The sequence below is a fragment of the Arachis duranensis genome, chromosome 4 (assembly GCF_000817695.3).
Source record: "Arachis duranensis cultivar V14167 chromosome 4, aradu.V14167.gnm2.J7QH, whole genome shotgun sequence".
Taxonomy (NCBI): Eukaryota; Viridiplantae; Streptophyta; class Magnoliopsida; order Fabales; family Fabaceae; genus Arachis; species Arachis duranensis.
In genome coordinates this window covers 385,790-410,212 of record NC_029775.3, presented here as the reverse complement: position 1 = coordinate 410,212, position 24,423 = coordinate 385,790, and the positions used below count along the sequence as shown (strand labels likewise).

The following is a 24,423-nucleotide window of genomic DNA, read 5'->3' as shown; positions in this document are numbered from 1 at the left end:
TTTAAATTGGTATTTTCTTTTTCTAAAATTATTTATTTTAAAAGATAAAATTAATAAGTAGAGATCTATATTCAACAACATACTCCTCGTTCCACATAAACGTGCATCCATGTTCATGTTGATTTGATTGTGAAGATTTATAGAGAATTCTGTTATTTTCAAGTGCTAAGATGACAAAAAATACTGAAGAAATATTGTTGGAATAATTAGACTTAAAACATGCAATTTTGACCATTTCTAATTTATTTAAGAAAAGAAATAAAAATTTGCCAAACATCAAATAATATAATATGCTTTTTTCTGCACGTGTCATAGTCTTACAGGATGCTCATCTATAGCCATATTAGCCACCAAAATTTTGATGCCACCACATACGACACCTTAAATTTTGTGTATGATTTCTATATTTAGAGAATATTAAATTTGAAAAAGACCAAAAATATACATGTACGTTACACAATATTGTAGTGTGTTGTGATGTTTCAAAAGGGTCTTTCTTGCCTTGCATGCACGCCTTTAAAATATGGAACATGTTCCTCATTTTCCTCTTGTTTTACAATAAGCGTATAAGCATGACCCTAGGAAGCCAATTGATTGACCAAGAACATTGAACTACAAACAAAATTAGCTTTAATAAATAAATAAATTTAAATAGGACACTAATGAAGAGTTCATGATAACAAGTGAATTTATCATTACCAAATCATATGGAAGCCCACCAAATAATAGCCAACCGAATCCACTAGTAAAGACATCCTGTAAACAAAGTATAGATCATTAAATTCTTAATCATTGTTTCTTAAAGATGTTATAAAATGAAGACATGTCATTGACCAACCTTTAAGTTACTACAAATTGCTTGTGTAAGGGCTGAGTTGATTGTTGTATTTAACACAACAATGTAGTTCATAAAGAAAGTAAAAGCACATGATAGAAAGATCAAGGCCTGTATAGTGATTCCAATAAATCAAGTAAAAAAATGTCTCAAAATATTGAATTATCAGTTTGCCCAAAATGTGCCAATGACAATGCGTTTCAGGAATGCTCACATCATATATGATACACGTGGTAATTTAAAAACATATAAATCATATACTATTAAGTCACAACATTGAGGTTATAAAACAACGCAGGCAGCCCCTGCACGTTACACTTTTACCATTTGCTTAGTTTGGGCATTTCAGAGAATAGAGAGAAAGAAGGAAAGGATAAGAAGACCTACTCCACTTTTACCATTTGTTTAGTTTGGGTATTTCTAGAGATTTGAGCAATTACTTTTTATTTCACTATCTAAACCTTCTTGTACGACGGTTCAAATTTATATCTCTACTCCACCGTCCCTTGTAGTACTCTAATCGGAATAGAAGAATTATATAAATTGATTAATATATAAATTAATTTTAGATATCTTACAACAATAACATGATAATCATATAACTATTTTTTCACGAACATATGCAAATTTTAAAAAAAATTTTACCTTCTATCATAAAAAGCAGAAAAAGATCACTCTACATAGCTAGTTACTGTCGAGATTTGAATAATCTTGGGATATTGTTGGCGCCAAGCACGTGTGCATAGTCCCGTATTTATATTATGAACCTCCTAACAACTAAGATTCTATCGCTATGCAACCCAAATGCTCCACACACCAACAATGATATACTTCATATAATCATATTCAACAACCTAATACTCTATACTCCGACAAATGTTGTAGTTCTTAATGGTAATATGAAAGAATTCTTTGTTGTAGAATTTATGGCCAACCTTTTGCTCCACGCTCCCATCTGTGTTATAGTCATCAGCGCCCCTCGGACCAAAAGACATCAGCTCCACTTATATAGTATCAGGTCTAATGACAAATAATGGCTTAGAATTTGGGCTCGGCTAGAAAGTGGTAACGGTGGTGGAAATATATGTTGTAAGGAGGTAAAAGACGATAGTTGAGTTTTTGAGACAAATTATGTATCGTCATTGCTGTCACTATCAGAACCAGATTGGACCTACCTTCGTCTGTCTCAGACTCTTCGAAAAACAAATCAGTTATGGGTTCAACCATTTGGAGAGAAGACCAAATTCTTATGGAGGGATTCGGTTCTTCCCACCTGACTAGGTCTTGCTGCACAACCTATTGGGACTGCACGTGAAGTAGAAGAACTACTGCCAACGTCTACCAACTTAATGCAAAGCTCTATCACTTGTTCAGTCACAATCTTTCCATGACAATCAGACATAGCTCGCACGTGATCATCATCCTTTAGTCATAATACCTACACCGAATATTTTTCATGGTGTCCAGTGAAATGAGCCGATATCCAATTTTTTGAACATGCTTATTTCCAAGCATTCTGATATTGACTGAAATCAAACTTTTAAGCTCTGTCAACGAATGCAGCGCCCAAGTGTATATAACAATAGAATCACTATATTCAAAATGTGTACCATCATTCTTTGTAATATTGTTGCATTCGGATAAACAACAACTACTATACGCTCATTAGCCATTTTGGAGAAGGGTAATGCTAGGTAACCAATAATTTTTTTTGAACAACATGAACAATCACCAATCAAATCAAAACACACTACATTTCTAAATTATCTACCTAAATCTTAATATTAGAATAATTATCCGCACACCTAGTGAAATTAACATCCAATATATCTATTATTTACATTGTTTAGTATTTTTATTGTCTACCTATACTTTTTCTTTGGAGAATTTGTATTCATGAGAAAGAAGAGAGAATAAATAAAAAATAAAAGTTATTGAGAGGATGTGATATACATAACAATTTTTTCGCGACAAAACTACATACAATTTCACACGCAGTAGATGCACTATACCGTTATCTCATTATTTTTGCTACCAGCGAATGCGCAATAATTACATACACGGTACACCACTATGGCGCTGACAATATTAATGATTAATTAATGGCCAAAAACAATAAATTCTAACGGCTCTCTAACATTTCTTGTAAAACAAATTGTTTACACATATACATATCTTTCCTATGAAGGTATCTAATCTTCAGAACTAGCTACGTTGTAAATCTAGAAGATTTTGAAACAACGGAATATCCTTTTCACCGTAATCTAGAAGATTCTAAACCGCTTTAGAAGCAGTTTAATATGTACCCTACATGTCTAATGATCAAATTTGACCTAAATATTAATATTTGGAGCAATAAGTACTCACCATTATATAAGTAGAAAAACGCAATTAAACAATATGGATGGAAGTTCAAATTAGACAATATGAATGCTTTAACTAACCTGAAATCCAGGGAATAATAAGTAAGGAAATTTCAAGGTTGATTGTAATTCACCTCTGAATGCAGACCACAGCAGTAAGATTGGTCCACAAAGCACAACTAATACACACACAAAAAAAGTACAATTTGTAGTATATACATAGATAGAATAAATGAATATACCTAAAGAGAAAATAATAAATCTTGATGTTTTACACTTACCATTACACCACATAAGACCAAAAACATTAAGTCCAGTGGATTTGCCTATTAAAATAATCATAAAACAAGTCAAATATTCTTCTCACAAGGCTGAAAAACAAGATGGTTGGATTACTAGATTGGCTATCTTACCAACACGAGATACAGAAGTAAGGTATACTGCTTTACACATGTTTTCAATGAAAACAATTGAATAGCCATAGGAATCAAATGCAAGATCTCGAGCTCCAGCAATAAACGCACCAAATATAATCACTCCAACACTAAATACATGAAATAGATCAATTTGGCAAAGTAGGAATATATATTTATATATACTAAAACTAAATTAAACTGCTCAGATATGTGGTATGACTATGACTAAATTAAATGATGTCAAATGTTGTGATATTTTTTTGGTTGCCCACTAATCCGTTGCATGCACAAGGCGAGGTTCGAACCCCCGACACTTGTTTAAGCGGACGAGTGAGCTGACCACTCGACCAACACAAGTTGGTTTCAAATGTTGTGATATAATATTATATTTATATATCATTAAAATAGAATTGATTTTTATATAAATAAAAGTGTCAAATTATTAATTGTTGATCTTGACCCACTAATAGAAACTTTTTGAATTAAGTGAGGTCCTTAGTTCAACACCCACCTATAACATATTTTTGTAATATATACATGTATAGAGTGCGGGTTAGTCGGGTAGGATTAAGACTCAACCCATACCTTACCCAACCCGCGCTCGAATTCATTCTTCATTTAATCCTATCCGTAACAACCGAATTGAATAGGATTAGATACCCATGAATAGAATGCAGGCTATCATCCCTAATTTCAGTTGTAGTGTCTCAGAGTAAAGAACATAAACAAAAGTGGAACAGGTTGTTCTTTGTATAAATGATCACATCTTCAAAGCAAAAAATATTTTAATTATTTAACGACACCCTAAACAATATCAAAATTATTCAGGTCATTCAATGGTTGAAAGCTCAAAAGAGAATTATCCAACATACTATTTAGTGAAAAAACACAAGAGGATTTCCTTACCTTATAATAACAATATTTGAATGTCTCTTTCCACCTATAAAATACTCCATCATCATTGTGAAGGCAATAGTAGTTCGCCTCAGGGTAGTATACATAGGAACATTTATCCCACGGACAGCTTCCATCGTCACAACCTTTCACCAATTTGTCCAATTAGTAAAAACATATTTTTTATTATCTATTAAAAAAGGTTTGAATACCTACAAATTTTTAATTTAATTCCTACAGTAGATAATAAATTTCAATCAGAATTATTTAACTGTTGTTAGTAACAAAAATAAAGTTAAGAGATCAATACTTTTTATTAATAGTATTCTATACTTTAGACAAATATTTTATTTTTATATTATTAAAATTTATGGTCTAAAATTTAAAATTGAATATAAAAATATCTTTGTTAACTAAATATTTGCCAAAAATAATAAATTTTATTAGTCATTTAATATTACTCTTATGAGAATATTTAAAACCAACATCAGTTAATGTAATCAATATTCTTAGAATATATTTTTTTAAAACGACAAATGTTAGAATATTTTTTTATTGATTGCAAACTTTAAAATTATAAAATTCTAAGCTAAAATTTGATCCAATGATAAAAAGCTACCAAATAAGCAAATGTAAAGAAAAATGTATGAATACTTACAACATATAGCAAATAAGGTAATGCAAGAGGAAGTGTTTGAGCTAATGTCCTAGATGGCACAAACATCACTGGATTGTAAGAACTGCTCTTAGATTCGGCAGTTGTGAAAGAAATTATCATCATCGATTTCAAAACATAGAGAATGACAAATGCACACGCCATCTGAAACCAACATGGTCAGATACAAATTATTAGGTGGAAAAAATTATTGAGAGAAAAAAAAATTGAATAAGAAGAAATGTATAAAGTTTGTTCCTTGTCATTGTTATCTTCTTTCTCTTGATAGCAATAGAAAATTCATCTTAAGAAATTCCATCCATGCTCAAGATATGTATAAAAATTTAATAAGTGTCAAAAAATTTTCTAAAGATAATACTTGTTACTTTGAAGTTCATGCTTATTCTTATGCTTATTCTCAAATCCATATAATCAAAATTGTCTCAGGCTTTATTTTGCTGTTTCTTGTAACAGTAAGTAAGGATTCTAATTTCTAAGCATATTATACCTATGAATGTTATCTCTACTAGTTCTTCATCTATCCCTTATTCTGTTTTTCATCCAAGAGTGTTTAGTAGCAAATCTTCCTCTTTATCTTTTTGGCATGATAGATTAGGACGTGCCTCTATAAAAACTATAAAACTAATTTTGAATGCTTGTGATATACCTTTTGTTGATTCTTCTAATAATCAAAGTTTTCTTTGTGAGATTTGATGCATGACTAAGATGCATGCTTTATCTTTTAACTCAAATTCCTCCTATCAATTTAATTCTTCTCAACGGTTTATATAGATATTTGGGAATAAAGATTAGAGTGGCAATACGCACTCTACTCGTGGATACCCAATTCAACCCAATCCGGTAGAGTAGGGTTGTCAACTTATCAATCCGTGAATTAAATCTCAACCCTACTCGACCAATTTGCACCCTATATATGTATATGTTATATATTTATATAATAATATGTTTTAAGTGAATGTTAAATAAAAAACTTCTCACTAAATGTAAAGTTTTTACAAAAAAGTTTGTTCTATTTTAAATTATCATCAAATTATATAATAATGTACATCTTTTTAGTAACCCGCGGGTAGGGTCGGATACTCGCGGATTAAAAACAGGTAGGGTTAGGATTGAGATATTCTCAATCCGTGAGTAAGATATGGTTGAGTTTATATAAAAATCTCAACCCGCGTGTAGGATTAGGATTGGATCCAAACCCTACCCTACTCTACCCATTATCACCCATAGACCAAATTCGGTCCTTGTCAATTTTCACAAAGAATAAGGCGATCTTTGTAAAAAAAAAAGACACTTCAACTCTCAACTTTTTTATTTTGGGATAATATGACTTCTCTGTTAAAAAAACCATCAAATAGTATGGTAGTTATTTTTGTGGGGGTTTTATTTGTATTTTGTGGGAGTTTTAAACCTCCAACCCCCACAAAGTTCTTTTCAATAATACGACCAACTATAACTACTACTACCACCACTTTTTTCATTTTCATCATTATCACTTCTACCTCTACTATTTTTATTGTATAACCATACTTTATCATCATCGTTATCTCGTTTACCGTCATCATTACCAGTATTAATATTATCAACATGAATGTTCTCTTATGTTGTTTCTTATTATTCGATGTTTTTTTTTTTTAAAAGGTATTCGTATTGCAATTTTTTTCTTGCAACATTATTTGTAACAATGGTCTTTCTCCACTTAACCACTACCGGTAAAAGAATTTTTTAAAAACAAATTTATTAATAATTTATGAGTATTTAAAACCACCACAAATTACAAATAAAACTCTCACAAAATTAATTTTTGTTACTATTTAATAAATTTTTTAACAGTAAAATAGTATTATCGCAAAATAAAAAGATTGAAAACCAAAATATCCCTTTTTCAGACAAAAATGATCTTGTCATATTTAGTGTCCTGCCCCCATTCTATCTCATCATGATTTTGGATTCTATGTTTCATTTATAGATGCATATACAATAAGTTACGCCTTTATTTTCTTGTTACACACAAAATCAGGGGTTCTTCAAGCGTTTATTCAATTTAAGAATCAAATAAAAAACTACACAGGTTGTAAGGTTAAGTCTCTTTAATCGGATCATGGTAAGGAGTCTATCAAATGCTTTTTCACAATTTTTTGCTAATCATGGATTTTCTCATAGGTTTTCTTGCCCCAACACCGATCAACAAAATGGAAGGGCTAAAGTTGGAATTTAAAATTAACATTATGATAATGCTTTCTTGCTTGCCACATTTTTAATTAACAAGCTTCCTTCACCTATAACTTCAAATAAATCTCCTTATGGATTGTTACATAATAAAACTCTAGATTACTTTTGATAATTTTAAGTCAAGTGAATATTTTTTTTATTATTTTTTGTTAATGACTAATTTTTATAAAGAATTAAAAAAAAATCAATCAAATTTTGTTCCGATTTTTTTGTATATATCTTATAAATAGTTATTCTCCAAATATTTATATGAAAATTGGAATCAAATAAAAATGCCGTTTACTAAATATAAAATTTATTTGTCATTTATTAAATAATATAATACTTTAATTATTTTTATTATATTTTTAAATTATCTGAGAGTTTATTTATTATTTCTGTCTTTCAAAATTATTTTTGTTATTAATGGTATAAACTTTCGAATACCTTCTTTAATAGTTTACTCTTTTTTAATTAGTGTGAGAATAATCTCCAAATCAACTAATAGATTATAATATGAAACAATGCAATAGGAAAAGGATATTCATACATAACCCATAGTGAATTATAAAAAGCACCTGAGAAAGTGACATTACACTTGTGAATGGGAACCTATATGAAGACAGGGCTGCTTTATTAAATATGATCAATAGAACTGCATAAAAATCAACAAAATCAATCAAGAAAAATAATATTTGCATTATTTCCTTATATTTTTTTGTACATTTTTTTATGTTATAAAAGAATTTTTTTTAAGTTGTTTTATTAATCACTTTAATACTTTGAAAAATTAAAGTATTGGAGTTATAGAAGTAATAGGGGTGCACATGGGTCGGGTGAAGCCGGGTTTGATGGGACCCAGACCCGATCCAAAATATACACCGGGTCTATTTATTAGACCCGAACCCGACCCTAAATTCGAGTTATGGTCCGGACCCAACCCAAAATAATGATTGGGTCTATTTTTTAGACCCTTACCCAATTCTAAACCCGATGAAATCACACCAAAGTAGCCCATAAAATATTCGGAACCGGGCCGGGCCTTCGAACCGGACCGGTTCTATGCACCCCTAAGAAATAGCATGCTTACACATAAGTTGTGAATGTATTTTTATATTTAAAAATATTTGGTAACAAAAAAAATTAGTCAGATACTGTCAAAATTTATCTTATTTAATATTTATTAATTATTGTTAAAATTAATAAATATTAAATAAAATAAGTTTGAACTCTTTTTTTTATCTTTCTGATATTACTGTTTTGTATTATTTATATTTTTTATTTATTTCTTGTCTGAAACTTTGTAGGATGTTCCTTTCTTAACAGTATATACTTTAAAAAGATTAGATATTAATGTAGGTAAATATAGAACTATATGCGATAAATGGAAGAAATAGAACCTGAAGAGACCATATAAGATAGTGCAACATAGGCTCCTTTTCTTGTCATAGATGAACTTTTATATGGTATTTCATCAGAAAGTGGCAGCTTAGTGTGCTCCATTATAGAATTTTGATTTTTTTTCCCTGAAACTTTAAAGGTCAGAGAAGTGATTATTTTGTAACAAGTCATAGTAATTATGATTATTGGGTTGATGGGATTGCATAGGTTTACTTAAGTTGGGGCTAATCAATATTAATGGATGACAATATTAATTCATAAATGTTAGAATATAATTAGAATCAATTAACATTATTTAACATATCTGAATATTTATTATAAGATATTACATCTTTATTATTACGATTCTCTTAGTATTTATAAATACTCTTTATATTGTATTATTCCAGACAATTAAATAGACAACTTGAATACATTTAATAATACACAAAATCCTTTTTCCAGTCTAATCTCTTATTTCTAACAATAAATATTTTATTGTCTTAAATTTAGTTACAAAGCACCTAACATCACCCACTAATTATTTGTAAGAGGATATAATAACATAAAGTAGTTATTACCTTTATAAATTTGTTAAGAGTCTTGGTTTTCTTGTTTTCTTGTTTTCTTGGATTGCAAGCTAATTACCTAAACTCTCTTGGTTGAGCAAGAAGCAATCTTCAGGTAGTTGTTCAAGACTTCAAGTACCAAGGTAGAATATAGAGCCTTAGCTACCGCAGATGTTGAGATGGTGTGGATTTAAAACTTGCTCAGTAAACTTCAAATTCGCATCAGTGGTGTCCCAACTCTCTACTTTGATAACATTAGCGCAGTTTGTTACAGTCTTGTCTTTTTTTTTTCTTGCATTGCAAGCTATTCATCTAAACTCTTTATATTACTGCTATATATATATATATATGTATATATATATATATCTGCAACAATCTCCCTCTCTTGTACATTTAACAAATCACTCTCAAGCCATATGCTATGTTCATTTTTGTCAATTCTCACTTCCTATTAGCTTTCCCTAGTTGTTGTTTCTTTTCTTTAGTCACGAACTCTATCAATTTGGTTCTGTTATTTGATCAATTGGAATCAATTAGATAATACACCTATTAATGGTACTTTTGAGTAATGCTACGGTGAAGACTAAACACTACAAAAAAAATGTTAAATACCGTCAGATTTTTTGTTGGATTTTGCATCGAAAGTTAACGGCGGCTTTATCGTCGGATTTATCAATGGCAGAAGCGACAAATTCGTCAGGTCAAAGCATTACCGGCGGATTTTTATTTCTGACGGCAAATTTATCAATTATAATTGGAGGAAAAAATAAAATAATAGGCACGAAAGCAAGAGACAAATTTACTGACGGATTCTCATTTAGTGGAATGATGCATTTTGGTGAACTTAAAAATATTACCGTTAGATTAATCCACCAGTAAATCCGATGGTAAGGGTACCCTAAATTCAAAACGCATGGTCCTCTTTCCTTAATTTTGAAAAAGTCATTCTCTTTCCACTACTCTCCTCTCTCTTCTCTCTCCCCTGTAACTACCTCTGGCAGCCCCTTCGGCCACCATCTTCCAGTGCCGGCTACCTCCATTCTCTTTCAAATTTTGCGTGGAATCGCCCTGATTCTATTTCATTGCCTGAAAATGAAGCTGCTTTCTTTGTCTCTGCCGTTGGTGTCGCTGTCGCCTAGTCCCTCTGTCGTCGCTGGAACCGCGTCTCTTTTCCCTCCTCTAGGTAGGTTGCTCTCATCTCTCTTCCTATTTTATTTCCATTTTTATTTTTTTAAATAGAAAAATCTAACGCCTTTTTAAACCACCACCGAGCGTTGCCATCGCTGCTACCACACCGGAAAAGTATGCATACTCTTATTTTCACATTGAGATTTGATTAATGGGTTATATTTAATTGGGTTATATTTAATTTGATAATGGATGGATTCAATTCAAATATTAGATAATAAAAAATATTTTAGATGCATTGAGTTCAATTTAGTTTATCATATTATAAGATAATTTATAGTATGAATTTAAATCATAAAAAGTAGGGTTTAATTTTATATGAGGCATTTTTGTAGATATTGTTTGATAAACTTTTATATAAATGGTGCTTTGTAATTTTAATAAAGTCCTATAAAGTGATTGCAATGGTTGCTATGAATGAAATTAAGCACTTGACTTCTTTAATAATTTTCCTATAATCAAGTTAGATATTTAATTAGTACATCAAAATTAAAGAGATTAATCTCTTTGCACCATTATTGAAACTTGAAAACTGAAAATTGTTGGGTATATGAAGATGGAAAGATGACAAAATTTTAATTGTGTTTTGGTTTTAAGGTACGATTAGATTGTTTTTTTAGAGAGATATTTGTCTTTACACTTAGTTGCTATAGGGTTGATGACAATACTCTTCTAAGATACAATGAAACCTAAGAATTTCTTAATTAGCAATAGTAAGAAATTCTCAACTCTCTTGAGCAAAGAAAATCTCTTAATAGTTGAGTAAAATGTACATTTATTACTTGTATGTTTGAAATAATGGATAAAGACTTATTTATACATATTGCACGTGGCAATTATAATTAGTTACGTACACAAATAGTTGTGTCCTTTCTATTGTCAATAGATACAATGTTTTGAATATACAAAATTCTTAAAAAGTTGTATCCCTTTAGCTAATATGTACAATGTTTAAACATGCACAATTCTTAAAAAGTTGCGTCTCTTTAGCTAAATAGTACTAAACAGTTAGTAACCGTTTATTAATATTAATAATAATATCAATATTATTAATCATATGAATTAATCAAATTTGTAAATACCTTTCAATCCCCTGCTATTTACAAAATTTAAATACCATATAAGTATATGCATAAAGAATGTGTCACTAAGATTAAACATTTTTTTAGTGTAAATTTTAAAGTTCTAACGAAATAATAGGTGTTTAATCGATTAAACCTATACTCCATATGCTAGTATAAAAAATCACACACATTACTTATACCCTCCAAGTTCAAGAGTTTATAATTTTAAGCACTTATATGGCCTTATACTCATCCTAATTTCATGAATATTTACGAGAATAAAACATCTAAAATCCTCGATTAGAGCGACACCACTCCTATATTCATATAAGTGGAATCTTTTGATAAATAATGTTATCATTCCGTTAAGAGTTTTAACTTACACTCCTAATTTATTGTAAATAGTAATAAATCCTATACCTTGGTACTTCAATTGCTAAATAACTTGTTATTACCCATTAAACTTTGAAACTAGTAGTCTACTAGAATAAGGTTGGGTTTCTATCATTTAGCAATAATAGGTTTTAATCCTATTTTAGCAGTAGTCTCTTTGATTTTATCCCTTGACAAACCTTTAGTCAAAGGGTCTGCTAAATTTTTTTGAGATCTTATAATTACACCATCATCTATTAGTTGCCTCACAAACTCATGTTTCAAACTTATATGTCTAGACTTTCCATTATAAACCTTATTATATGCTCGAGACATAGTTGATTCCCTATTACAGAAGATTGAAATGGCTGTCGTTTGCTGTGGCGACAGCCTTATATTATACAACAAATTTCTTAATCATTCCGCTTCTTTACCTACGCCTGATAAAGTTACAAACTCAGCCTCCATAGTAGAATGTGTAATACATGTTTGTTTCTTTGAGACCCAACTTATTGCTCCACCACCTATGGTAAGAATCCATCCTGAAGTGAATTTGTTATCATTAAAATTTGTAATCCAACTTGCGTCGGAATAACCTTCTAAAACTGCGGGATAATCACTATAATGTAATCCCAAATTTATGATTTTCTTGAGATAACCAAGAACTTTTGTTATAGCTTTTCAATGTTGATTGCTAGACTTTTCTATAAATCTTGATAATTTGCACACAGTAAATGCTTATCAGATCTAGTACAATGCATTGCATACATTAAACTTCTTATAGTACTAATATATTGTAACTGTGCTATAGGTCTTTTCATGTTTCCTTCTAATTTAAAATTAGGATCATAGGGTGTATTTTAATTGTGAGATGATCAAACTTTTTCAATACCTTTTTTATATAATGAAATTGACTTAAAGTAAAGCCAACTTTATTCTTATGCACATTTATGCCTAATATTATATCAACTTCATTCAAATCCTTCATCTTGAATTTAGAAGTTAGATACTCTTTCGTTACACGAATTCCTTCTAAATTTGTTCCAATAATTAATATATCATCAACATATAGACAAATGATTACTCCATAATCTTTAGTAAATTTGAGTAAATATATTTATCTGCACTATTATGTGAAAAGCCATTTGAAAACATCAATGAATCAAAAATTCTCATATCATTGTTTAGGCGCTTGTTTTAGGCCATACAAATACTTAATTAATTTACAAACTTTTTTTTTTTATTTCCGGGTAGCACATAGCCTTCCGGTTGCTTCATATAAATTTCTTGTGAAATATTAGTATCATTTTGGGGATATTCTGGATTAGAAGTTGAATCATTGATAAATTTATTTTTAATAAATTCTACCTTTCTTGACTCAACAACTACATTAGACACTAAGTCTAATATTCTATATGCTTTAGAATTTTGAGTATATCCTATAAAAGTGCCTTTTATGGCTCTTGGCTCCAATTTGGTTTTCTTTTGATCAGAAACTCGATAAAAGGCTAAACACCCCCATACTTTTAGATAATTCAAATTAGGTTTTATTCCTTTCCAAATTTCATAAGGAGAAACTTTTCTATGTCTTGATTTGAATCTTTTGAAAACTTTCTTTTCTTTTTATTAGTTTTGTCTTCACCAATATGATTCACTTTAGAACTTTGAGAGAGATACACAATATCATGTTTTCGAGTTTTCTCCTCTATACATATATGCCTTAATAATTTTTCAATTGTGAAGTGCTCACCAAGATGTAAAAGTTTCTTCCAATAACCATTCCATGATGAAGGCAATTTTAAAATAATTGCTCAAACTTGTAATGATTCAGGAATCACCACTTGTAGATTACGAAGTCTACTTATAAGGATTTGTAATTCATGAATTTGATCTATAACATGCATAGTATCATTCATAATTCATAATAAATTCGAAATATTTCATCATAACAAACTTGTTTATTCCTTGTCATTCAGTATTATACTTTTCTTCCAAATATTTCCAAATCTCCAATGGTGATTGAATTAACATATAGAGATCATAGAGTCGATCGGATAAAGTATTAATAATATGACTTCGACATGCAAAAGTATCTTCATCACGTTTCTTCTTCAATTGAACAATCTTTTCTTTCTCTTTTGGTGTGAAATTTTCACCGGCATCGGCAATTGGTGTAGTCTTTAGGTCAATCACATATGTAAGATTGAGAACTGAAAGAAGAAATATCATCTTGTCCTTCTAATGGTTAAAGTTTGTTCTATCAAAGTGATCTAACTTGACAAACTCTTGATTCATGACCTTAAACGTGGTGTTTTGATTCTTTGCCATCTTCAAGTAATATCTCTCTAAAAATTTTTGGGTATATGAAGATGGAAAGATGACAAAACTTTAATTGTGTTTTGGTTTCAAGACACGACTAGATCGCTTTCTTTAGAGAGATATTTGTCCCCACACTTAGTTGCTATAGGGTTGATGACAATACTCTCCGTAGATACAATGAAACCTAAGAATTTTTTAATTAGCAATAGTAAAAAATTCTCAACTCTCTTGAACAAAGAAAATCTCTTAATAGTTGAGTAAAATGTACACTTAGTACTTGTATATTTAAAATAGTGGACAAGGACTTATTTATACATATTGCACGTAGCAATTATAATTAGTTATGTATACAAATAGTTGTGTTTTTTTTTTATTGTCAATAGATACAATGTTTTGAATATATATAATTCTTAAAGAGTTGTGTCTCTTTAACTAATAGATATAATGTTTTAAATATATACAATTATTAAAAAATTGTGTTCCTTTAGCCAAATAATACTGAACCGTTAGTAATCGTTTATTAATATTAATAATAATATCAATATTATTAATAATATTAATTAATCAAATTTGTAAATACGTTCAAAAATAATTTTGGTGACTAGGTTTAGGTTTAGTTATGTTTGTATTGTATATATCGTTGAGCTTTGATTAATGGAATACACAATATTAAAAAGGTTATCTTGTATGTTGCCCATAATGCAAATATTTCTTTGTTAATAGTTTTTTATTGAATAATTTTTGTAATTTATTAACTTTATTTCTAATTTAGAATTTTTTTTTGTTTGAACTCCATTTAACTTTAATTGTGATTTGTTCGTGCTGAGATATATACTTAGGTTGTTTATGCAGTAATTAGGATGGTTTTCTGTCTCTAACTTTAAATTTTATGCTAAACTTACATTTTCTAGAATAGAGTTTTATGAAGAAGTAGGAGAAGGTTATTTAGTGGCACCTTTTCAAAATTTATGTTTGCTGAAAAATTACAAAGTAATAAGGGAATGCACACTAAAACAGTTAGGATTTGATGTTTTATTAAATGCGTATTTTTTTAATTTATGTTTGCAACTATTTTTTCTGTGAAAATTAAGAAATTTTTTTGGTGGAGATCTCTAAATTAAGGAAAAACTCAGCTGAATTTTCATTAAAATTATTTAAAAACATGTTTGGTTTGTGAAAGAATGAAAATTACATTTGATGGAAGATTCTAATTATAGAAAAAACTCTGTCGAAATTTTTAAAAAATTATCAGAAAGTTATTTGCAGAAGAGGAGGATCGACTAGAGGAAAAAGATGATGAGTCCGAATAAGGGTAACCTAAGTATATTTTAACTAGCTTGTTATAGGTTTATACTTTAATTAGATTGTTATATAATTACAATGCACACTAGCTTTAGTTCTATCTAATGTGTTTATTTATTAAACTTTAATTAGATTGTTATATAATTACATTGCTTGTTAGCCATATGACTGTTTTTATTCTTGTTTCAGGTAGATATGTTATCAGGCAGAGGTGTCATGAGTCGACCTTATGGTCGAGGTAGAGAAAGGGTAAGTAGTAACACCCATGAGATTTTTCAATCATTAGCCTTTTATCATGGTTTCTAATCCCAATCACGCGGGTTTTACTTGAGTTATTATTGTCAATTTTTTATATTGAGTAATTGTAATTTTTATTATTCTTGTAATTTATAATGCGTTATGTTTCCACTTAGCTATAGAGCAGTTTTTACCGGATAAATATCTTATATTGTATAAAATAGTAAAATACATAAATATGTAAATCTAAACATGAATCCGACCCTAATATTTTATTGAATTTATTTTTAAAAATTGAATTTTCTATTTTAAATTATTCCAAAATAAATTGGGTTAAATTAGATTGATCTGACAATTAATTAGTATATATAATTTTACAAATTTTTATATGATAAATTAATAAAATATGACGTTTAAAGGATAAATTTAATAAATATTATGTACAATTATATCAAAATAAATTATTTTAAAGGTAAAATATTAATTAAAATATGAAAAANAATATGTATTTTAGTTAAAGTAAAATAGCAATTACATCCTAAAGATTTTGACTTTGAATTAATTAGCTCTTGAAAAAAAAATAGATTTTCCACGATATTAAACAGTGAACATGTAATTTATTGAAAAAAAATGATGGACATATATGTCCTTCCATTAATAGATAGTGTGAAACAAAATGAAGTTGCTTATATATTTCATTATTTATAGTGATGTGTTTCGTTGCTGCTACATGAACATAAAAATATATAATTTTGGATAATAAAACATTCATTATTTTTTGAGTTTTCATATATATTTTATTATTATTTTGGTGAGCTTCTAAGAAAATATCTTTTTTTGAGTTATCTTTTTCTAAAAGATCTTATGGAAAAGTAAAAGTAATTTTATATTTGGGTATCCCATTAAAAAAGATCTTTTTATCTATTAATTATGTTTGGATATAACAACATAAAAGTACTTTTTTGTTTATTTATTACATGAAAAACATCTTTTTTTTAAGAAAAAAAGATGTAAATTACAACTTCTCAAAAAAGATGTTTTTTTAATTTTTCTAATACTTTTACTTTTACTACTCAAAATTTGTCAAACACACTAAAAAATAAAAAAAATCTTTTTTATTAAAAAAAGATATTTTTATCAAAATAATGACGCCCAAACAAGTACTAAAACATGTAAAATTTCACTCCAAAAATGGTGATCTGTATGATAATCTTTTATAAATAGACACATTACAGTAATTAATGCATAGTACATATAAGTATTATTCTTAAATTTTATGTAATAAATTGATAAAATGACATATGGTATCTACTATTAAAGGATCACATTAGTTTTTTTTTTTTTTTCAAATACTAATTAGTCTAAATTCAAAATCTATGGACGTAATTGTTACTTTAGTATTTTAGTTAGTTATTTAACACAGTAAACCACCGTTTCATAAAGTACGGGTGATAAGACTATGATGGGGCATACATTAAGATTTCATGATATGCATTTGATAAATTTAACAGGAAAAGAAATTTACATGAAGCAAAATATTAAAAGAAAAGTATAGGAAAAATTAAACAAAGCATGTATTTTTACATAGAGAAAAAAATCTTATTGAAACTTTCTGTGTTTTTCTTTCCTTTTAAATAATGACTTTTTTTTTATTTACTTTAGAGAGGTAAGTTATAAAATGCATAAACAGAGGGAAGCAGTCACGGCGGACCAGCAGATAGCCGCCGCTAGCTTGTGCGGCGGTTGGCGAGCTCGGGATGAGCTGCCGCTCTTCGATAATGGAGGCGGGTAATTGATTGTATTTTCATATGATAGATTCAGATCAGTCTGGGTTCAAGCTTTTGGGTTTGTTCGTTTTCATTTTCTCTCTTAACTCTCTAATTCAAGGTTACTTTTTATTTACATGAATAATGAATAAGACGAAAAAATTATAGTTCAGAATAGGAAAGAAAATTACCTGTCAGAGCTTCAAAACTAGCTAAGAGCTCTGAACTCTCCTTGCTTGCGATGATGATATGATGTCTTTTTAATTTTTCTTTTTATTTTGTGATGTTCATTACTTTCATTATATTATGATGATCCTTTTACAACATGCTTGATACCTATTTATACTAGCTTATAGAATTAATAATGCAATACTTGATTATAAAATGATTTAAGTGATGAAGTTTGATACAGGGTAGGGGATTAATTAGTCGAATATTTAAATTTATTCAATAGTAAAAATTCAGGTGCAGCTCACTTCACATGAGTTGATAGTTAAGAGTCGTTTGATGAAAATTTAGTCAAATTAGTTAAATTATCTAAGAACTTTCAGTTATCAACTTCACGTGAAATCGAATGAATTTTCACCTAATTCAATTGGCTTAATTTGTGAGTTGGTGAGACCGATTTGAATTTGATAGGCACTAAGCTAATAAAATATTAAATGGCTGCACTATTGTTGATGATGAGAAGAATGCATGCCCGAAAGAAACAAAACGAAGAAAAGCACTACTTGGTCACATCAGCATCAAGAAGAGAAGGAAGAAGCTATAATGGTGGGTTTTATTTTCATATTATTGTATTTCACATCTAATAGTATATTCCACATACATATGCATGGTGGCAACAAATATATAATAATGGAGCAACTTTCTATCTGAATGAATCGTGAGGAATAAAGTAACATAACAAAATAATTAATGTGGGTAAAATAATATTAAAAAAAATAAAGAACTTTGTGTTTGATTGTGATAATACAATTAGCTGCTATCCACTGAAAGTGATCAATAATGAAATAAGGGAAAGCTAATCTGTAAGCAGTAGCACAGAGGAGTCCTTTAACGATTAACACCATGAAAGTAGAAACAACCTTTTATTCTTTGGAGGGTACTAGGGTAGAGTGGAAGACGTGGCTTATCGAACCCATTATGAAATTCCCGTACATTGAGTGAATGAAATTTAGTCAAAATTATAATGATAGAATATGTTTACATATGTAGATATATAATCATAAAAATGGTTAATTTAGGGACATGTGTCGTATTTTCTGTGAGTTATTATGTATAAGTGGGTAGTGGACCTATGAGTACTAATGTTGGATTACAAGTTTTATTATTAGCTAATGAAGTAGATCAATTCCGTTAGGTAGATAATAGGAGATATAAACAACATAAATAACATAATATCCATTCTTATTTTCAATTACACATTTTTTTTAATAAAAAATATTTGAATTGGTCGAGTGGTCAATTCACTTGTCCGCTTAAGTAAGTGTATACAGAACTCATACAATAGGAGATTATTTTATTTTTTGTCTCGTATTAAAGTAACAGACAAAAAATAATAATACAAGATGAGAGATATATATTTCAACCATAAAGTATAATGTGACTTACCTTTAGTTTCTACTAAAAACTATAGTAAAATTTTACTATAATCAAAATTCATTACAAATACCAATTTCAAATAAAAAACGCACACTATTGTCACTTTTCTAAGTTAACCCAAAATTAGTAATATGTAAGTGCTAACCCAATTTAAATAAAGAAAATCAAGTGCACTCTAATTTTAAATATATTTTTGAAAAATAAATATTCAACAAAAATATAAATTAAAATGACTTTTGTGTGATTAATTTCCTTTGTTTTTTGTATATCTCAGTATGAACTTAATTATAGACAATAGAGTAATTAGAACACACTCAAATATCAAGTAATAAAACTATATCATCAGAGGTTGTGTTTTCAATCTGAATCGGTTTGAATTGGTTGCTTTCTTTCTTGAATGATTCCTTTATATAGAGTAGTTTAATCTCTTCTTCAATAAAAGAATCATTTTTTTATTTGTTGAAGTAGCAGTTGCACCTTTCAATGTTATAGCTAGAGCTATTGGCTTGATTGAGATTCATTTTCTTGTTTACCTTGATATAGTAATGTGCAAACAACTTTCCAAATACAACTTGATCTGATCTTTAATGATAGGAAATTATTCCCGTTATTGCTGTTTTTTTACGCATTCAAACTTATTTGTTTGGTCATCCTTGAAATTTTTTTTTTATACAATGCTCATTATAACAAATTAGTTAAAATAGAAAATTATCAATTATTTTTGTTATCACAAGGGTTAATATCCACATCTTAATTTAACAATCTCTTTTTTATTGACAAACATGATTAAACTGAATTTAAAAAGAGAATAAAGAGTAACTTCATTGAATTTTCTACAAACTTCCGCTATTTATGAGCATCTAGCCAATCTCATGGTGCTTGTGAAAATTAGATGAGATAAAAGTACCAGATGAAAATCAGAGAAAAAATGAAATCAAATCAGCATCCATATGCTAGTAGCAGATGAGATAATATTATCATCAACAAACAAACTAAGTAGGTATCAAAGCAATAAAAAATTAGCAATATGAAAAATAACTAAAGCTAAAAACCAAGTTCATGCATAAATTTATAAAGCATAAAATTAGAAAAAATAAAACTAGTTTAATCTTTAATTTTTTTTCTTTTTTGTCATCAAGGAGAAAAATAAAAAAGATACCTATAGTAATAAGATAGAAAGCATAGTAGTTCATAAAAAAAAAGTTAAAGAATTATTAGAGTTATTCATAAAACAGTTCAAAAAACAAGAGATAAAAATAGAAATTATCTCTTAAAAATAGCAGCAGTATACAGATATCCTTAGACATTAAAGTTAGACTCTTCAATTAATACTTCATTCTTTTTTTCTCAGAGAAATAGGATATGTTATTGAGATCAGTAAAATATTGTTAGAGGACTCCAATTTTTTGCTTAGATTTTTTTACATCTAACTCTGACTTTATCACATAATTATATGCTGATGAATAAATTTAGAAAATAAAAAAATATAGTCATTCAAGCTAATCTTTCTCAAAATCTCATTTTTCTCTATGCCTAATGTGCTATAAGAGAAAATTTTATGAGAGAAAGAGGGAGAGATGAAGGCAGTTTTTTAAGAGATAGCAAATTCTACTATTAACATCCATAACTTCAATGTCAAGTATGTGGTCGAATTGGACACATAATATAGCATATTTTCACATATTTTTCTCTATTTCTTTTTTTTAATTTGTGGTATATACTATTAGGTCATATTGCCATTAAGATTGTACAACTCATTCTCTCACAATGTACATTCCCATATCAGTAATTCTGTTAATAATAAAAATAATGTTTTTGAGAATCATTCATTGTAAGTAATATGTTACTGTCTAATTATAATTATCGATCAAATCAAATTGATTTAATCATCAGGTCAAGACAATGGTCACTCGATTAGTGGGCCAACTGATGAATTACTCCTTTAATTTGTTGCTTTAAATTTAACTAAATAAATATTTAAATAATAATTTAACTGAAACTTTTAAATAATAGAGTAAATGTCCTTTCTGGTCCTGACTATTTGTTCGATGGACTTCGTACCCCTTAACAAATATAAAAACCTAAATCGATTCTTATTTACTTTAATATATGTACATTCCAGTTCCTGTAACCGATTCTGAACAGGTCATTTGCTGACGTGTCAGTCATTTACTTGACCATTTTCTTTATTATTGTAGGGACAAATTACTTACACATCAACAAGTGACCTATTCAAAACCGGTTACAAGGACTAAAATGTACATATATTAAAATAGATAAAAACCAATTTGAGTTTTTATATTTGTTAGAGAGTACAAAGTCTATCAAATGTTCAAAGACCGAAAAGGACATTACTCTAAATAATATATATAATTATTAGCGTCTAAAATCCGAATAATAATCTTGGATTCTTGGTAGTAGCACCAGCAAGAAACTTTTAGTTCCAAGATTTTAAGGCTTTAAAATATTGGTTCAAAACCTACTCACAACAAATCTCTAGAACCTGTTTAGAGTATGCATTTCCACAATAATTGACTTTATTAACTGTATTTGTAAATTTAAATATTTAATATGCTATAAATAGATAACAAACAAAAACCACCAGGCTTGAACAACATAGTATACAATGTATACACAATGCAAGAGTTGAGTTTTAGACCATCCTTTTAAGCATATTCAATGGTGGATAGAAAGTGTATTCATACTTTCTTCTAGGTAGTGCAATATAATATTTTTTTCAGTTTACCTAAACTTCAAAAAAATGTGGTTAAAAATAATTTTAACCGTATTATAAAAGTTTAGCTAAACTAAAAAAAAAAGGTTATAGTCCAAGGGTCCACCATTGAATTTGCTAGCCCATGGTATTGCAAGCACAACCCCTTCTCATTGTAGGATTTGGCATTGGATTTGTCCCTTCATTAGTCCATTTTATATAATCCATAGATTTAATTTCGAGATATTGTATAATCAAGGATTGACTTCAAGCACGTACAATATCAGGACTTGATGAGCAGCAACTGAAATAGTTATTCACACCACTTTTTCTCCTCTGTAAATTCTGGAAAAAAAAATTAAAAGAAAAATAAAAAATGAAAGAATTAGAAACAGAATTCTAATATTTTTATGAGAAACAAATCTTATTAACTTTCATTGAAATATAATAGTTAATGAAGGAAAAGATCGTTGAGTAGCTTTCATTTAGAAAAAATTATAAATAATTTATTGAGTAAAATATTTTTTTGTTCTTAATATTTGGACAAGTTTTGAAATTGTGCCTAATTTTTTAAATGTCTTATTTAAATTTATAATATTTTAAATTTATTATAATATTATTTTATCGTCAATTTTTTTTAATTATTCTATAATCAAGATCCATTCGTGGATGTTACAATCCACTGTGAAAGACTAATTTCATATTACTGTTAATAAAAATAAAAATTTAAATAAAGAAAAGAAAAATTATACTAGCATATGAAAGAATGAAATGTAATTAGAATTTTGTATTACTAGTATTATTTTTCTTTCATTTATTTATTTAATTTTTTACTAATGGTATAATATGAGATTAGTTTGTCATAATAATATCCACATATGTATCTCTATTACATAATTGTTAACAAAGTTAATGGTAAGTTAATATTGTAACAATTTTAAAATGTTAGGAACTTAAATATTACGTTTCAAATGTTAAGCGCAACTTTAATACTTGAATTAAATGTTGAGGACAAAACCGATAATTTACTCATAATTTATTATTGCAACAATTTAACTTAAAATATAAAAAAAATTGTTACTCTATAACTTTTTAAAAAAAATTCCCAAAATTAATATTTGAACTCTAAATATTATTGTATAGTTTGTTAGAATTTTTTTTATACATTTAATAATATACTAAATTAGCCAAGGAACCATAATTCAAATAATATGGCATATATCCTCTTCCCTACCTAAAAATCTCGGGTTTGAGTCTTACATGATATAACTTGACCGGAAAAAATATACTAAACTAAATATTCAAGTTTCTTTTTTTAATATGTGATATTATTTAAATTTTTATTATCCTAAATGCTACATTATAAAGGTGGTCAAGCATTATTTTAAATCCCAAAATTTGGCCTAAATCTTAAACTCGTTTCTAATATTTGAAATGACATATTCTGTCACAAACTTTTTATTTTGTTTTACTTGTCTTTTATTGTTATTTTTCTCTTCCTGTTATTTTTTTATTACTTTCATTACCAAATTACTAGAAGCACAACTATAACTAGGCGTGTTGCCCCAATAATGTAGAAGATGAGAGTGGAGAAAATGATCAGAATATTTTTGGAAGAAAGAATTTTGATTTTGATCAAACTTTTAAAATGAGACGAAATAAGACACTTCCAACAAAAATAGAACATTTCAATTTTTAGGAACGAAATTAAAATTGAACCAAAATACTATGGACTAAAACAACATTTTACCTTATTTAAAATTTTAATATGTTCAAGTTTTATTTATATACTATTTATTAGTTTCTCTAACATTACACTACTCAAATTATACGCTTATTTGCTAAATTAAATGGTATAATTAATACCGATGCCTTGAACAAGTGATGCTAAATATGTATTGAACAACTAATGCAAATATGAAATTATATTTTAATATTAGGACAAGCATATATAAATTAAAGAGGTATACGTAATAGAAAGATTAAAATTAAGCTTGAATCAATTTATTTTTTCGTTTGGTTGCATATTATATGAATTTAGAAAATTATAAATATGTTCAAATCCAATAACAAATAGATACGTCTTGTAACATATCTTGCGAAAAAAAAAATCACAAACATCATTTAGCCATACAGCAAGGAGTGCATCGCTTCTAAATTAATAAATGATTATAAGTTCTATTTGTATATAATGATTATATATATATATAGAGAGAGGAGTATATTTTTTCAGTCAAATCAATTTATCTAGCCTAATTTTGATAAAAATAATACGATTTAATCGATTATATGTATTAAATTTTAATTACTAAAAAATATCTTTAAATAAAGATTTTTTAAGCGTTTTTATCTGAGTGATTTTCAACCATAAACTTTAAATTCTTGAAAAAAAATTGTATACAAAAGATAAAAAAGAAGTTTTACAATATATATTGCATTATAACTCTAGCAAAAATTAAAGAATTTTATAAAGTTTAAAGACATAAAGAAATCTTAGGCTGCTCTTGCATGTTAAT

General features: G+C 28.2%; 2 protein-coding genes across 10 annotated transcripts in view; both read right to left on the bottom strand.

The window, feature by feature from the left end:
• Window positions 1-265: 265 nt before the first annotated feature.
• On the bottom strand, window positions 266-17,898 carry LOC107482489 (UDP-N-acetylglucosamine transporter UGNT1-like). Of its 9 annotated transcripts, none has more exons than XM_016103006.3 (11): window positions 17,781-17,898; window positions 8,793-8,924; window positions 7,971-8,047; window positions 5,167-5,328; window positions 4,521-4,654; window positions 3,612-3,742; window positions 3,480-3,524; window positions 3,280-3,377; window positions 839-946; window positions 700-756; window positions 266-612 (listed from the first exon to the last, which is right to left on the bottom strand). In XM_016103006.3, the coding sequence occupies exons 2-11, from the start codon at window positions 8,893-8,895 to the stop codon at window positions 538-540; spliced, it is 990 nt and encodes a 329-aa protein (XP_015958492.1). In that variant the 5' UTR covers window positions 8,896-8,924; window positions 17,781-17,898; the 3' UTR covers window positions 266-537. The 9 variants fall into 9 exon arrangements, 8 of the variants coding, with proteins under 8 accessions (XP_015958492.1, XP_015958493.1, XP_015958499.1 ...); XM_016103007.3 differs by having other exon boundaries at window positions 7,989-8,047; XM_016103013.3 differs by having other exon boundaries at window positions 8,793-8,918; window positions 17,781-17,894.
• A 3,903-nt stretch (window positions 17,899-21,801) lies between these two features.
• Window positions 21,802-24,423, bottom strand: part of LOC107482378 (uncharacterized) — a 3,885-nt gene continuing 1,263 nt past the window's right edge. The window contains exon 3 of the mRNA XM_016102823.3: window positions 21,802-22,252. Within this exon, the coding sequence (XP_015958309.1) occupies window positions 22,175-22,252 (78 nt within the window). The 3' untranslated portion in view covers window positions 21,802-22,174. The remainder of the gene's footprint in view (window positions 22,253-24,423) is intronic.

Coding starts and splice junctions, on each gene's coding strand:
- LOC107482489 (XM_016103006.3), bottom strand. CDS start 8,895: ATGGAGCACACTAAGCTGCCACTTTCTGATGAAATACCATATAAAAGT. Junction 5,329..7,970: donor GTGTAATGTCACTTTCTCAG/GTGCTTTTTATA, acceptor TGTTGGTTTCAG/ATGGCGTGTGCATTTGTCAT. Junction 947..3,279: donor TATTATTCCCTGGATTTCAG/GTTAGTTAAAGC, acceptor ATCACTATACAG/GCCTTGATCTTTCTATCATG.